The following is a 16,606-nucleotide window of genomic DNA, read 5'->3' on the forward strand; positions in this document are numbered from 1 at the left end:
TCCTGCAGGGGTGTGCACAGATTTTTTCTTTACTGAAGGGTGCTGTATGCTTTTATTTTTAACAAAAGGGATTAGCTATGAATCTTGGTGCACTGCACAGATGGCATTACATAGCACCTGCCTATATTACTGACAGCACAGTACCTACAGAACGGATTAAGTGAATAAGTGTGTATGCAATAGAACATAATGCACACAGTGATACACTCTCCCTGCAGTTTAACTTCCAAGCTTCCACACTGAGATTGGGCCACCAAGTGGGATGAATATGGTTAGTCAGAGTAGCCTGGGTATACCTAATTTATTGCAATTTGTGACAAATTAATTCATAATTAATCGAATTTCTTGTTGAAGTTTGGCAAATCAGCAGAATTGAATTTTTAAAACTTTGCTCATCTCTAATTATACTACTCAGTAAACTAGAGGCTGACTTCTGATGGTTTATCTGCAAAAATAAAAAACCTTGAATTACACAAGAAAGAGAAACAGCGTAAGAAAATGTAATAAATTTAATTTTCTTTCCTATTCCTGACAATTTTTCAAAATAAGACCCCATTGGCACAACAAACATAAATATGTGCAGTTTAAGAAACAGAAAAATGTATAGTCATGATTAGACTGAAAAAAATGAAATCCATAGCAAACCTCACTTTTAACAACTCACAATATGCTCCATGACAAGATATTCGGGATCAATGGACTATATAGTAGTTGGGTCAAAACATAATTATCTTTGTGAATAAAACACATCTATATGAACAGCAGTGCTGCAATCACTCAAAGGATATGGCATTAAGTGCATTGGTCTGTATAAGGAGGCTCATGGCCATGAAGAGATATATTAATAAATTATTAATTTAATGAGGTCCTGTCAGCAGCATCAACTCTATTAAACCATGCATACTTTCTGGTAGGGAAATGGAAATAATCTATTTTTCCATTTCAGAGAAAACAGTGTAATTCTACATAAATTTCGGATTTAGTGCACTGAGGGGTGGGCAATAGTTCCTCTGTGCGCCACAGCACCTCTGCTCCTCCATTTTCTATGCCCCCTCCCTTGACAAAAATTGCCAAAGAGGAAAACAAAATCCAGAATTCCCAGGGACACTGTTCTTCAAAAGTATAAAAGGCTTTTTTTTTTTACTGATAAAAGAATAAGGGAAAAAAAACTCTTGTGTAACCCCACTTCAAAGGGAGACCCCCTTCTTCAGACTCCTCCCTTGACTGACATCAGTAACCTCTCAATGGGCCCTGTCATTGCACATCAATTGCACCCAATTTTGGTGTATGTGCAGTAACTAGGCTTGAGCAAATCGACCTTCGGATCATAGATCCGAAGTAGATTCGTTCAAATACTTGTATTGGCTCCGTTGAGCCAAATTTCATCTCAGCTGAAGTTGCGCGACACTTCGGTGAACTACTACTGTATTCATATGTATGCGTCATTTAAAAAATATTTAAAATAATAATCCGAAGTGGGCATTGGCACTGGCTGGTACCTCGGTACCAAAGCCTACTTCAGATTGCTATTTGAAATTGTTTTTAAAGATGCAGATATGAATACAGTAGGAATTCACAGAAACCTTGAGCGACTTAGGCTGAAACGAACTTCGGTTCCACGGAGGTATTTGAACTAATCGACTTTGGATCTATGTCTAGCAGTAAGCATCTGTTCAGCAGATTGTGGTGCACTGTGCCAGCATGCCACTACAGGGCCAGGTAAGAGGACTCTAATGTCTGGATCTGTTAGCCACGAGGAGAGTGCATGGAAAATGGAGGAGTTGATGTGCACTGAGGTGGTAGGACTCACCGCTCGTTGCACTGAAGCACCTTATTTACATATAGAAGAAATCTGTTTTCTTTGGAATAACAAATCATATTTATTATTGTTTTAATCTGCAGGATTTGGTTTAATAGGGTTGGTCCTTCTGACAGGAGCTCTTTGATAACTTAATGAGTTATTCTCATCTTAGCTGTTCATGGCTGAAATTGCAATACCTATCATATGCATTGGTCAGACATGACCAGGATTACAGAAACAGCCAAGTGGACTGTACTACACTATTTCTGTACCTCTCATAGAAGGATCTCTGGAACTATGAAAACAGAGTAGTATTGCACGAACAGCTGAGCAGAAAATACCTCTTTAAGATTTCATCTTAAATGTAAAATTTCTGAACAGTCCAGCTTAGTTGTTTTTTTTTTTGTAAATAAAATGTAATTATTTTCTTTTCTCAGTTTCCTTTTTAGCAGAAGTAGACACAACATTCAAAGGAATGAGTTTGTGTCCTTTTGATGAAAAATGTACTTTATTTTATATAGAAATCAAAGATAATTTTAATAAAAGGATGCAGTGATATTTTTGTCACTTTTTAATGTACAATATAATTTCATGGTACTTTTTCCAGTAGAATATTCTATGCCAAATATAGATTTTCGTATATAAGAATTTATAAGCCTTGTCTTGTGATAAAAAGTATTTAGGCATCAGTAATAAGATTTCACAATTAAACTCTTTAAATAGAGTCCTTTGTTCTTGCTTTGTCCTAAGCAAACATATTCCAAAGAATTTCCAGGTCAATGTGAGGCAAGAAAGCCTTTTATATCATCTAGGTTTGTTTGTCTGTATAATTGAAATATAAGTAGTGTTCACAATGCAAGTCTTTATAGGTAGAGATATCCAACCCAGTATACAAGGTTAAATAACAAGAAGGATGTTGGAAAAAACACTCTGGAGTAGGTGTCCAATTCTAGAAGGTCTATATGTATCCGACCTCTTCTCCATGAGCCCGATTTACATTCATCATAGCAACAAAAGAAACTTTGACAGTCTTTGCCATCTAAACACTCATAGACACACGCTTCTTCAAATTCTTGCCAGTACATGGCATTGTTCAAGGTGATGACTGATGGTGGAGGTCTCATATCCAGTGCAGAATAATTCTTAAACAAACAAAAAAAGACAAGATTTAATATTATTGTACTCAGAAATAACAATTTTAACAAATGTGTCACCTTTTAAATATGTTATTATACAAATATGCTTGCATATTTATATTTTATCTATTTAAATAGCATACATCATTTACATGAACAATACCATGATAAAGCAAAAGTCCTTAAATGTCCATGCAACTCTTAAAAGTCATTTTTTTGAATAGACCATCAATGTATGATCAGGGCCCATTTCACTCCCGGTAACCGTGTCTATTGGTTGAATGATGGGGCTGTTGACCCTTAAAAGGGGGTGATATCTGTAAGTCCCATCCTTGGGACCTGCTCCTATCTCCAGAATCCCTCTTAAGTGAAGGAGGGCAGCACAGCATTCTTTCCATTTACTGCTATGGGACTACCAAAAATAGTTGTGCAAGCAGGGCTACCTCTCCATTTACCACTATGGGATTCACTGAAAGAGACAAGCCATTTTATCTGCTATTTTCTGAACTCCAATTGTAATGGAAGAGTGGCTGTGCATGCACAAATGCTCTCTCTTTTCCTCAGGTACCCCATTCTGGAGATCTGTGCCTATGTGACATTAGTGGCATAACCTAGCGATAAGCCACAAATTGTAAGATCTTGACTTGCAGCATATGTCTGCAACTGTCCAATTTATCTGAATGGGATTTGCAGAAATCCATGTGTTGTTGCCATGGGTGTGCACAAATCTCATAGGGCTCCATAGCAAAACTTAATATGGGCCCCCTGCACCTAGTTTTCCAGCGTACGTGTGTCAATCAGTCCCAGACAATGCAGAACATGAAAAATTCCCCGGATTTACATTTTCTTTTTAATCAAGTGGAATAAATTTTATTTTAATAAAATACAAAGTGTAATAAAAGAAAGTTGTCTTTGCCTTACCCACTTTTATCCAGTTTTTATGTATGAAAAAGTAGAACAGGTGGTTCAAACATATGCCGCTTATTCTGAACACAACATTTCTCAATGTATTTACACCAGAAAACTAGGAAAAATGCATAGATAAATCTATTGCTTCTCTTCCATTACAAAGCTAGCTGGCTGCCTGTAGCCACCACTAGAGGGAGCTAAGTAAAAAGGAATTAACACAACTACTATGGAAGCTGTAATAATCTCTTTGCATTTAGCTCCCCCTCGTGGTGGCTATGTGAAAATGCTGCGTTTTCACATGGGGAAGAGACTGTTCACAGTACACCACTGTTTGCTGCCTAAATAGCTCAACTGAGATGAATGGAGCCTGATTTTCAGTTAGAAGATTTAAAATGAATTTTTGTATATTTTAACTACAGGACCTCCCCTTCTGACTCATAATCCTATTAACCTATATGTTAAATTATTCATGTTTTAATTTGGATTTGACTTTAAATTTTCATGACTGTAGTTGTATATGTTCCCCAGATTTAAAAACCTCTATGGGCTAGCAGCAGTCATTGTAATAACCAGCTGCCCCGAGCTGTCTTACATTTAGACCTAAAACAGGCTGGTGGTCTGTCACCTTCCCTGTCCACGCCCACAATTTTAGACCTGGTGTGAGGGGGGAAAAGTCTGCGAAAAAGTCACAGACTCTGTGCCTGAAATAATTAGTTTACACTATTTCATATTAATAAATGACCTCCTTAGACTTTTTCACTTAGACTCAGTAGCCCTTCTCTGTGATTAGCAAGTGATTAGCAAGAGTAGCTCTTATTCTGACATCCCTGTACCACCTATGTATTACCATAGATTTAAACAGCCACTATATACTGCTACATTTCAAATGCAGGGGAAATATTGGGCGGCCCACACTAAACTGTATTTTGCTTTAAATGTCACATGTATTCCCATATGTTTTCATGCAATTGTTAGTGAACAATACAGATGTCTAGGAGGAGGACAATCAAGTAGGGTTGAGTGAACCCGAACTGTAAAGTTCGGGTTCGTACCAAACTTTAGGATTTTTGGACCCAGGACCCGAACCTGAACATTTCAGTAAAAGTTTGGGTTCGGTGTTCTGCTATTTTATGGTGCTTTTTGAAAAGCTGCAGAGCAGCCAATTAACAAGCGTTTAACTCTGTGCCCTTAGAAGCCATCACAGCCATGTCTATGCAGTGTCCCACTACGTGACCGTGGGCACCGCAAACTTGTTTTTATTATGTTTTAACGTCATGTAATATGCTTGCATTTTGTACTTCATCTCATGTCATATTCTCCCATGTCACAATGTGATTCCACATGCAAGATCCTTTACACAGGCCTAGTTAGGGTGCAATACACTTGATATATATATATATATATATATATGTGTGTGTGTATATATATATATATATATATATATATAGCTTAGCTCGGACCTAGTTAGGCAGTTCAGTTCAGAGTTCATTCTAGAACAGTCCAGTTCACTCATGAGTTTAGTCAGAAAGCATCAGCAATGCAGCTGTATAGCTGGAGGGAGGCTTATTCACAGCCTTTCTGCTCTGTCCCTCTCGGCTCCACAGTCCAGGGTTTCAAGCCTGCAACTATTTTACCTAGAGGTGAGCAATCCACTCCTATAGATCGCTCCTCCGGAGTGACCAGTGTCCAAGCTGCATTCAGCCAAGTATCCAAGGAATTACTACAATTTATTCAGGACAAAGGATCAGCAAGACAACCGTTACTTGAGGGATTACTAGGCACCTTTATACCAGGTGTAGGAGACAGCTTCATGCATCCTCACCATCAGTTTAAACCCTGAGGACAGTTTAGGTTAACTGTCAGAACCACATTGGAATAGAGATTCAAGGATTCAGAAAAGCATCTCCAACCAAGTGTCTGTGAAGGTTCTCATTTATCCAGGTCCTGGTATATCTGTAAAGAATAAATCAAGGCAACTGGACTTACTGTAGATTTCTTGAGAACGTTTCACTCGTTCTTCCAACGAGCTTTCTAAAATTCTCAATTCTGAGTGACTGTACAAGAATTCTCTGGGAATAAATATGTAACTGAATCAACATCTGGTAATTATACCCAGCATGGGGTCAGAGGTCATTATACCCAGCGTGCTCAGAACTGTATATCGGCGAAACAAAACAACAACTACATCAGCGTATGGCTCAGCATAGAAGAGCCAAAAGCTCTGGTCAAGATTCAGCTGTGTACTTACATCTAAAAGAAACAGGTCACACCTTTGACAGTCAAGTACGTATTTTGGATAAGGAGGCCGATTGGTACGAACGAGGCGTGAAGGAGGCCATCTACGTAGAAATGGAGAAGCCAAGCTTGAATAGAGGCGGGGGGGGGGGGGTTAGACATCTTTTGTCTGCCACATACAATGCTGTCTTGACACCTTTTTTTGATAGGTCATTATCACCATGCTGGGTATAATGACCTCTGACCCCATGCTGAGTATAATTACCAGATGTTGATTCAGTTACATATTCATTCCCAGAGAATTCTTGCACAGTCACTCAGAATTGAGAACGCTCGTTGGAAGAACGAGTGAAAAGTTTTCAAGAAATCTACAGTTATGCGAGCATGCCCAGGGACAACGTAACCGTGAGTAAACAGAACTGTATTTAACTCGGCCCACCTATTGTTTACACAGTGACCTCATGTATAATTCCCCTGTTTGGTCTGGCATACTGCACCTACTAATGGCATGGCTGTGATTGGCCAGTGCAGCCGGTGACCCAGCCTCTATATAAGCTGAAGTCACAGCGCTGCACGTCACTCTGCTGTTACTAGTGTAGGGAGAGGATGCTGCTGCTGTGAGGGAAAGAATAGGAAATAATCTTTAATCAGAAGTGTTTGTTAACTCAGCGATCTACCTAGATTTAGTTGTGTGGGTGCAGTGCACAATCTTTTTACCCTGCCCTGAGCCCAGTGACACAAATATAACTTTTATCCGTCTGTTATTTAGGTGGGCAACGGCGGACATTTTATGCAAGCTCAGTACACCAGCACAGCATATGTGCTTATGTGACATACAAATCCAAGCTTGAAATACTGCAATAATAATTTGGGTTTTAAAAAACACCCATTTTTGGCAATACCCTCCATCTTGGGCCTCTGCCGCATTAGTCAGGGTGCAATTTAAGCTAGAAATACAGCTATAATTTTCTGGGTTTTAAAAAAAACACCCTTTTTGGGCAAAATACTAAATTTTACAGCCCATGCTGAATTTGTACGTGTGAAATTCAAGCGTTATATACTGCTGTCATATTCTGTTATAAAAAATAAAAAAACACCCATTTTGGGGCAAAGTACTTAATATTGCAGCCTTTACTGCATCTGTAATGGTTAAAAACAAGCTTGAAAAACTTCTATAATTTTCTGGGTTTTAAAAAACACCCATTTTTGGCAATACCCTCCATCTTGGGTCTCTGCCGCATTAGTCAGTGTGCAATTTAAGCTATAAATACAGCTGTATTTTTCTGGGTTTTTAAAAAAAACACCCATTTTAAGCAAAATACTTAATTTTGCAGCCCTTGCTGCATCTGTCATTGTAAGATACACTCTTTACATACTGCTGTGCTATTCTGGTATTAAATAAACATCCATTTTGGGCAAGAATCTTAATTTTCGAGCTTGTCTGCATCTGTATGTGTGAGATACATGCGTTAGATACTGCTGTGCTATTCTGGTATTAAAAAAACACCAATTTTGGGCAAAAATCTTAATTTGTGGCCTTGTCTGCATCTGTATGTGTGAGATACACCATTTAGATACTGCTGTCATATTCTGCTATTAAGAAAATACCCATTTAGGGCAAAATCTTAATTCACGGTCTTGTCTGCATCTGTATGTGTGAGATACACCCTTTAGATACTTTTGTTCTATTCTGCTATTAAAAAAACTCCTATTTAGGGCAAAAAAACGTAGTTTTGCAGCCTTTGCTGCATCTGTCATTGTAAGATACACGCGTTAGATACTGTTCTATTCTGTTTAAAACAAAACACCCATTTTGGGCAAGATCCTAAATTTGAGAAATATGAGGAGAGCGTCAAATAAGGGACGTGGCCCCGGTCATGGTGCTGCTGGTGGATCTCCTGTTGCAGGGAGAGGACGTGGTTGATCTGTGCCAGCTACACGCACAAGTGAAACACCTTCCTCAGGTGCGAGTAGGCTACAGAACATTCAGCGGTATTTGGCCGGGCCTAATGCGGCTCTATGAATGGTGAGGCCAGAAAAAGTACAGGCGATAGTAGATTGGGTTGCTGACAGTGCGTCCAGTTCCTTTACATTGTCTCCCACCCAGTCTCCTGCTGAAACATCAGAGTTGGCACTTGCAGCTGATGTTCATCAGTCTTTCACTTCACCCCCTTGCAAATCAGCCAAGCAGTCTGAGCCCCAAGTCATGCAGCAGTCTCTTCTGCTTTTTTATGACTCTGCTAGCAGGGTTTCCCAGGGCCATCCACCTAGCCCTGCCCCAGAAGTGGAAGAGATTGAGTGCACCGATGCCCAACCACTTATGTTTCAAGATGAGTACAATCGCAGCACTTCTCGGATGATGACGAAACACAGCTGGTAATTGCAGACCGACAAGGAGGGCAGGGGTGAAGACTGGGTGTAAGATGATGCGGAAAACGATGAGGTCCTCGACCCCACATGTAATCAAGGTTATGCGAGGGACCTGAGTAGTTCGTAGGAAGAGGCGGTGGTCCCACAGAGCCACCAGTACAGCAGAAGAGGGAGCAGGGTGCAATAGCGGAACTATCGTCCCCTAGACAGTACGCCTGCTACTGCCCACCGCAGCAAGGGACCAAGCACACCAAAGCCAGCTCCAAGGAGTTCCCTGGCTTGGCAGTTCGTCAGACAATGTGCTGATGACAAGACAAGAGTGATATGCACACTGCGCAATCAGAGCCTGAAGCGAGGCATAAACATTCTCAACCTGAGCACAACCTGCATGACCAGGCATCTAAGTGCAAAGCACGAGCTGCAGTGGAGTAGACACCTCAAAAACCAAGAAAGGTCTCTGGCTCCTCCTGCTTCCTCTTCTGGTGCAGTCTCGGCCTCTTCATCCACCTCTGGAGTGACAGTGCCATCTGCCACCCCGCAAACAGAGGATCTGCCAGCAACACCACCACCTGGGTCACCAAGCATCTCCACAATGTCCCACGGAAGCATTCAGCTCTCCATCTCCCAAACACTGGAGCTGAAGAGGGAGTACCCCCCCTACCCACCCGCGATCCCTGGCCCTAAATGCCAGAATTTCAAAATTACAATCCTTTGAAATGCTGTCATTCCGTCTGGTGGAGACGGAGAGTTTTAAAAGCCTTATGGCGGTGGCTGTCCCACAGTACATCTTGCCCAGCCGCCACTACTTTTCCAGGCATGCCATCCCTTCCCTGCACAATTTGTCTGTTACATTTTCGGGTGAAATTCACAAATTTTTGGGTGTGATATACCACTGCTATACCTAGTAGCCAGGTAAAAAAATCTCATTAATTTGTCTGTTTACATTTTCAGATAAAATTCACCAATTTTTGGGTGTGATATACCCCTGCTTTACCTAGTAGACAGGTAACATTTCACTAATTTGTCTGTTACATATTTGGGTGAAATTAGCCAATTTTTGGGTGTGGTATACCACTGCTATACCTAGTAGACAGGTAAACAAATGTCACTAATGTTTCTGTTACATTTTCGGGTGCAATTCACAAATTTTTGGGTGTGATATACCACTGCTATGCCTAGTAGACAGGTACAAAAATTTCACTAATTTGTCTGTTACATTCTTGGGTGACATTTGACAAATTTGCCGTGATTAAACCCCTGCTCTTCATAGATGATAGAGACCTAAATTTTAAAAAATCGTCTGTTACAAGGTGACATTTTACCAATTTAGCCGTATACAAAATCCCTGCTAGGTGACAGGGAATTACATTTCAAAAATTCTTCTTTAATTGATGCGAGCCCCCTCCTTTTATTCAATGCTTAAACTTTAATAACTTGTCCCACATTTGCACTTCAATAATTTGTCCCACTTTTCCACTCAATTATATTTTTACAAACCCTAAACATGTGAACATAGTCTTCATGTGATTTATCACAGGTTATATTTCCCTATGTGTTGGGGTGTACCCTAATTTAAAAAAATAAAAATACATTTAAAACCAAAAAGCAGTGTTGGCTACCTCCTCTGCCGCTGCTTCCACCTACACCGCCACATCCACCACCTCCTCAACCTCCTACTCCTAATGGGCCTCGTCCTCCTAGATGAAGAATATTATTTTTATGTATTTTATGTTATTTAAAGTCATTTCCCTATCCACATTTGTTGGCACTTGCCATGCTCTTAACCACATTGTGATCCAATTTGCAGCCCTCCAACCCATTTCCATGACATTTTTACAGCCATTTTAGTGCTCAAAAGTTTGGGTCCCCATTGACTTCAATGGGATTCGGGTTCGAAGTCAAGTTCGAGGTGTCCGCTCAACTCTACAATCAAGCTCTCTGTCTAATGTCACCACTAAGCTGCTGTACCCAGCATTCTATGTTTTTCAATATACATATGAAATGAGTAAGATTGGAAAGCAAGGGTTATATTAAGCCATGTTTACACATCCTGGATTCTGTCAGGATTTAGGTGCATATTCTACATACATTCACTTACATTATATCCCATTCATATTCAGCAAATAAAAATCTGCAGATTTTAGAACCCAAAGTATGTTCATTATCTGTGTGGTTTATGCGCAGAAATATATGGATAAGCTTAATTCAATTACAATTAGGCTGTTCCTTGTGCAGATCCGATAATACATTTGCTTCAGAAATCTGCTGTCCAGTTTAGAAATGTTCATGTTGCATTTGCCATAGGCAAACCCTAAACATGTGAACATAGTCTTAATCCATGGGATGGCAAGAATAAAAAATTTGCATATATAACAGCTAATATGATAGATGTCAGATGCACACTTCCTGTCATAGAAACTAAAGAGTAGAAAAATCTAGACAGCAAACAACAAAGGCCGGGTTCACATTATGTTTGCCCTTTAACATATACGTTGGAGAAAAAAAGGATGCAAAAATGCAGTACACTATGCTTTCCTATCCTTAAGAGTCCAGCAAAAAAAAACTTACAGTATAATTTTTGTTTTACAATGGAACTCTATGGTGACAGATACCACTATATGGAATTCGTCTGAGGCATCAATTTAACATATATGTTTTTTGTACACAGACAAATGTAATACAAACACGTGATGTGAACTATATTAAATAAACTGTAAGTTTACCAGCTAACTTTATATGGCTGTGTGAGGAATATGTGAAGTTATGATTTAATGCCTGTCCATTTGCTTCGAGGGGTAGTTGGCAGAGGAAACAGGTTCCACAGGTGACCCTGCCTTAAGGCAGATCAAGTGTTTACTTTTCACACTCCTATCAGCCAAGCTGGAAGCAAGCTCAACTGACAGGATGACGGCCTGCTGGAGGGCCAAGCTGCTCTTCTAGAACAAAAGGACTCCCCAGACATCATGGAACCTGGAGGTCATAAGAAATTATGAAATTGCCATACATCTCAGAAATACAGCATTTACGTCTATGAGACCCTGAGATCAAGATTGATAGTCTCCCGGTCTTAGTTTGCTTATAGGATGCAGGAAGGGAGAGATATGGAGAACTCCTAGTAGGAAACAAATAGAAGTGCCTTGCTTGGTCTCCGAATGCATCAGCAATCCAGGCAGATCCGGTGGCACCAAAACCATCTCCCTATGACCTTCCGGTGAGAAACTATAATCCCTAATGTGTTTTTGAATTTCTAGTGAGGGGGAGTGGAATCCTCCCGGGGGAGGGAGGGGCATGATCAAATAAGGGTTAAGTACCCATGCATGGCAGTGGTCATTTTCTTTTCTCTGAAGGGAGGTCATGTTGGGTATCGTCTTTGGAGGTACCTGGAAATCCTACTTACATCGCTGCCTCACGTGTAACCGTAGCATCCAACCATACAAGATTAAAGCTTTAAGGGACCACATACATATCCGGTAACTGACTTGTATCTGCTAACTCTGATTGTACCATCATCTGTATTGGCATGTCTGACAATTGTATATAATCTGTGTATATAGTGTTGTGTCTAGTGCGCCATTAAGGCAATTAAATATATTATTTAATCTTACGCTGTTCTTTTGTCTTGATTCACGAATCCCCATGTCTTTGTCTCAGTATAACATTATACGCTACCTGGGATGGTTTCTGGCCTGATATAGCCCCATTAACAGACAGGGCTTATATCTAATGAGGAACTGGTGGCAGTCTACTAGGCTGGCAGGGTTCTGTTTCACTGGGGCAGTGAAAGGCTCTCTCAGCTTGTCAGGGTTGTGAGCAAGTGTTGCGCCATGCTGGAAGTCGCGTAGGCCACCCTCTCTCACTCCGCGTGCCTCACTGTGCCCATGTGGACAGGGGGTGTCTGTGTACATCTGTGCCAAGCTGACCTTACATACTCCCAGCGAGTGTGTAACGCCATGCCTTGGTATCCAGTGATAAAACCGTACCACGTGATCCCGTCATAGTGTGACGTCAGCTGGGGCTGTGAGGTGCGGTACTTCATAGGTTGTAAGAATGCTTTATAATTTAATAAGATCTTAATTTACAGTATAAAAAAGATGACACAAAATTAATTTATTTTTTTATTTTTTTCAACTGTAAATAGTCTTAAAATTATTCTGGAAAAGATAAAGATGATCTGTCCTTAGGATAGTTCACTATTATCACATAGGTCTGAATCCTGGCAATCTCCACCAATCAGGTGCTGCCCTCAGTGGAGCTCCAAGCAACTTTCCAAGCACAGTTCCATACACTATATAGTGGCATTACTTGGTATTACAGCTCAGCCCTGTCAGAACTATTGAGTATGAATAAAGTCCATAATTATAAGGCCTATATAAGTGAATGGACATGAGCCTAAGGGACAACCATTTTGTCTTATTTTAAGGCAGAGTGAATTCAGGATTTTTTTTTACTCTGAAATTGCTAACCTAAGGTTTACGATATATACCGAAGTGTTTACCTAAGTCTGTTTTGTGAGAAGGAGATGTCCCAAGGTCTAATGAAATGTGATGGCCTAGATAAGACAATGTATTTGAATTCTGATGATTTTAGTAAATAGAAAGACTCTAATCTTTCTTTGTGATTTTTATATTAATCAATATAGGAGTAGATTGATTTTATATAATCAATTTTAATAGGTGTGCTGAATATATAGTATATATATAAGAGTATAGTCCTCATAGATATATTCAATTGTAAGATTAGAAATGAGGTATAAACTCCTCTGTCATGTTTAGAATCTGTCTCAGTGGAACACACGAATTAATTATTTCTTTCCTGGAATGGATGTGGACACAGGTGATCATGAACAAACCCTGTCTCATCCAAGAACAATGAATTGAGATAGCCATATTTGTTTTGATTTAATCAAGTCTGGTCAAAAGACTTAAGGATACACAAGTTAGTTGACCAAGTATAAAACTCATTGTCTCTTTAAGATCTTCTCAAGGTTTCGTCTGAAACCTTAGATTAAATTTTATTGCTAGTATATGAAAAAGAGAAATAAATTAATGCTTCGATTTTTGTATGGAATATTAGTGCCATCTAGTGTTAGGGTAACAAAGATCTAGGGTATATTTTTCCCTAGAGGGAGGTTCTATTAATTATAAAGTGAGGTCACTAGTTAATGATAAAACTTGGCCAAGCCCTTTCTAAGAGAGGATAAAAAGATGGTATGGGCTGACAGAAGGGGTCGATCGAGCTCTCTCTCTGAACATCATCTTGACCATCTTGCCAGTCATTGGAGGCAGCCATCTTAGAACCATTGAAACTGATTTCTGCTAGCTGACATTTTGGTATAGTATAACCTTACCTATATTTTATAGGATAATTAATTAATATAATACATATCTATAGATATATTCAATTAACCATACTTTGTGTATAGTATCTGTTTTGGAATAAGATTGGGGTGTACCTGCAGCATCATCCTGAAAATTAATCCAATACAGGGAGATTAAAAATATACTAGTGAAAACACGGTATTATCTCCAAGGAACTGAATTCAGTTCTAGACCAGTATGGTTGATAATATATATTTATATAGATAAAAGATAAACCAGATTTGGGTTTAATCGGACATTTGTCGGCTGAGAGAAATCAAGTATTAAATTGACTTTTAAAATAAGTGAGGGGTATTATTATAAGAAGGCATAATTGTGTATATATATATATATATATATGTTCTCAATTATTTTTGTCTTTACCACTATTTTGCATATCATTGAGTGAATTTTATTACCGCCAATTTTATTATATATATTATTTTGCACTATAAATTGTATTAATAAATTACATATATATTTTGTCTGTAACTGGGTTTTGTCTTCAATTCAACGCAGATCACGAGCTTGTTTTAGCTTGATATTTATGATAATAAGTTAGAATCTCCTTTATTACCGATTTTAATTTATTCACATAAATCATATAGACTGTCAATCGGAGACAGCATAAATATTCCGACATTAAATTGGAGGTCCCTACCGAGATCTGCTTGTAATAGAAACAAAATTTTGGGGTGCAAAATATATATTTGATAAAGTTATTGTGGTACTTGTAGTGCAACAAGTAAAAAAATGTCTGATAACAATGGCGAGGCTAGCCAAGGCATGCAGGCTGCTGCTGCAGTGGTAAAGACTGATATGCATGATAGAAAGACTCAAGAATTAATTGAATATATTGTGTTGGGTCATATGCATGACAGGTTGGATATTAAGAGAGAGTTAAAGGATTGGAGGTTTGAATTGGAAAAGAGAGCTGTAGAATATGCAGATGATATCTGGTCTGATAAATCCCGGTTTGCTGATTATCTCTGTCACGTTTCCCAAGCTAAACATAAGAAAGATAAGGATTCATTAATCCTTCAATCTTGGCCTGAATTTGTATATTTAGTTATTGAAATAGCAAAGCAATTAGAAAAAGCAAAATATAAAAATGTTGAACAGGCATATGAAATTGATAAATTTCAAAAAGATTTATCTGAAATGGAAAATAATGCGGCCATGGTTTCTGGTGAATTAGCACAATGGTCTGCTAAATTATCAGAATATAATGACAGAGACAGTCAACAGCAGGAAGTTATTAGGACTCTGGAATGGAAATTAAGTCAGGCTACTAATGAATTGTCTAAATGTCAATTGTCTATGGTGGATCTAGATGAGGAATGTAAAAAGTTGTATAAGGACAATAGAAATTTACAAACAGAATTAGATAACCGGGATCTTGACCCTCTTCAATTCAGACAGCCTAAGGATTCTAATAGAGTGCAGGTAAAATATTCCAGGGGGGAATTAGATGCAGAAAGTAAATATGACAACCCCTTTAATGGAGAAGAATTATTGGCTCTGAGAGAACATTCTCTTCCTAAATTAAGACCGATTTCACCTCCTAGGTCCTCTAAAAGTTCAGTACAGAGATCTTATCAACCCATGATAGACACTACTAAAGTGATCAAATTTCTCAAGGAAACTGTGGGTCAATTTGCAAAAAAGGGTTCACCCTCCATAATAAGTCATTTGGAAATATATGAGGAGGCCATGAAAACTTTACATTTAGAAAAGGACATACAGAAACTTGAATTTATTACCTGGGTTTTCGAACCAAAACACCGGTATTTCTTTAATTCCCTTAGAGATATGGGTAGGGATTCTTGGTCAGATGTAGTCGCAGAAATAAAAACTGAATTTGGTCCCTATAAGTCCACTACTGCTGCAAGGAGGGCCTTATTTACCCTGAAATGTAGACATAATCAAAGTCCCAGGGAATTTTTGTCAGTCCTCAAAAATGCCTATAGTTTATCTGAAAAAGATCCCAATTTTGAAGGTAGTGAATTTATCCAGTTATGTTATGACTCTTTGCCCAATAAAATAAAATTTATTTTGGCCAGGGATTACCATCCCAGAAAGACTCTGGATTGGTTACTCACTGAGAGTACAACTCTGTACGCTGCAATACAAAATTGTGATGAGTCTCCTGATAGAAAATTTAAAAAAGCGAGTGAGGAAATAGCAGAAACTCACATAAAAAGAGATCAGGGAAAATTTGAAAGCCCTAAAAGAAGTTATGCTGATGTGTTAAAAACTCCTAGACCTTCCGAGCCAAATAAAATTCAGCCTAGGCCAGATGGGAATAAGGGTCCAAATGTTGCTGAAAAGAACCCAAACCACCAGAAGGAGTTTAGAAATAGACGGTTCCCTCCTTTTCAAAGATATCAGAATAATTATTATAGGGGATATCAACGTAGGCCAGAAAGGGCTCAAAGTGGTTCTGAGTCAGATGGTTCTGGGAGATCACAATCATATCGGTACCAAAATCAATCTCCCAAAGATTATGGGAGAAAGAGAAGTAACCTATATGATCGAATGGATCAAATCCAAGATCAGTTTGGTATGTTGATGCAGCGGATGGAGGAATTGTCTAAAACAATCACTGCTAACCCTAAAAATCCTTTTTTAGGGGTAACCCCTCCTGTAGAGAATCCTCCCCAAATATAAAGGGGGAGAAGCAGGTAAGTATGTCAAATGTTGCAGAGGTTGATGACTTAAATGTATGTAAAGTGGAGCCATCTAATATACTTGTCTTTCCCTTTAAAAAGAATTTAACCCTTACAAAGCCACATGGC

At 38.9% G+C, this 16,606-nt stretch overlaps 1 protein-coding gene across 4 annotated transcripts in view; it reads right to left on the reverse strand.

Moving 5' to 3' along the window:
* Window positions 1–2,664: 2,664 nt before the first annotated feature.
* GABRG3 (gamma-aminobutyric acid type A receptor subunit gamma3) overlaps window positions 2,665–16,606 on the reverse strand; it is a 1,148,957-nt gene continuing 1,135,015 nt past the window's right edge. For 3 of the 4 annotated variants that reach the window (XM_044286710.1, XM_044286712.1, XM_044286711.1), the window contains one exon: window positions 2,665–2,943. In XM_044286710.1, the coding sequence (XP_044142645.1) occupies window positions 2,665–2,943 (279 nt within the window). Of the gene's footprint in view, window positions 2,944–6,672; window positions 6,694–16,606 lie in introns of all 4 variants that reach the window. The other variant, XM_044286709.1, reaches the window with a different exon arrangement.

Source organism: Bufo gargarizans, chromosome 3 (genome assembly GCF_014858855.1).
Source record: "Bufo gargarizans isolate SCDJY-AF-19 chromosome 3, ASM1485885v1, whole genome shotgun sequence".
NCBI lineage: Eukaryota > Metazoa > Chordata > Amphibia > Anura > Bufonidae > Bufo > Bufo gargarizans.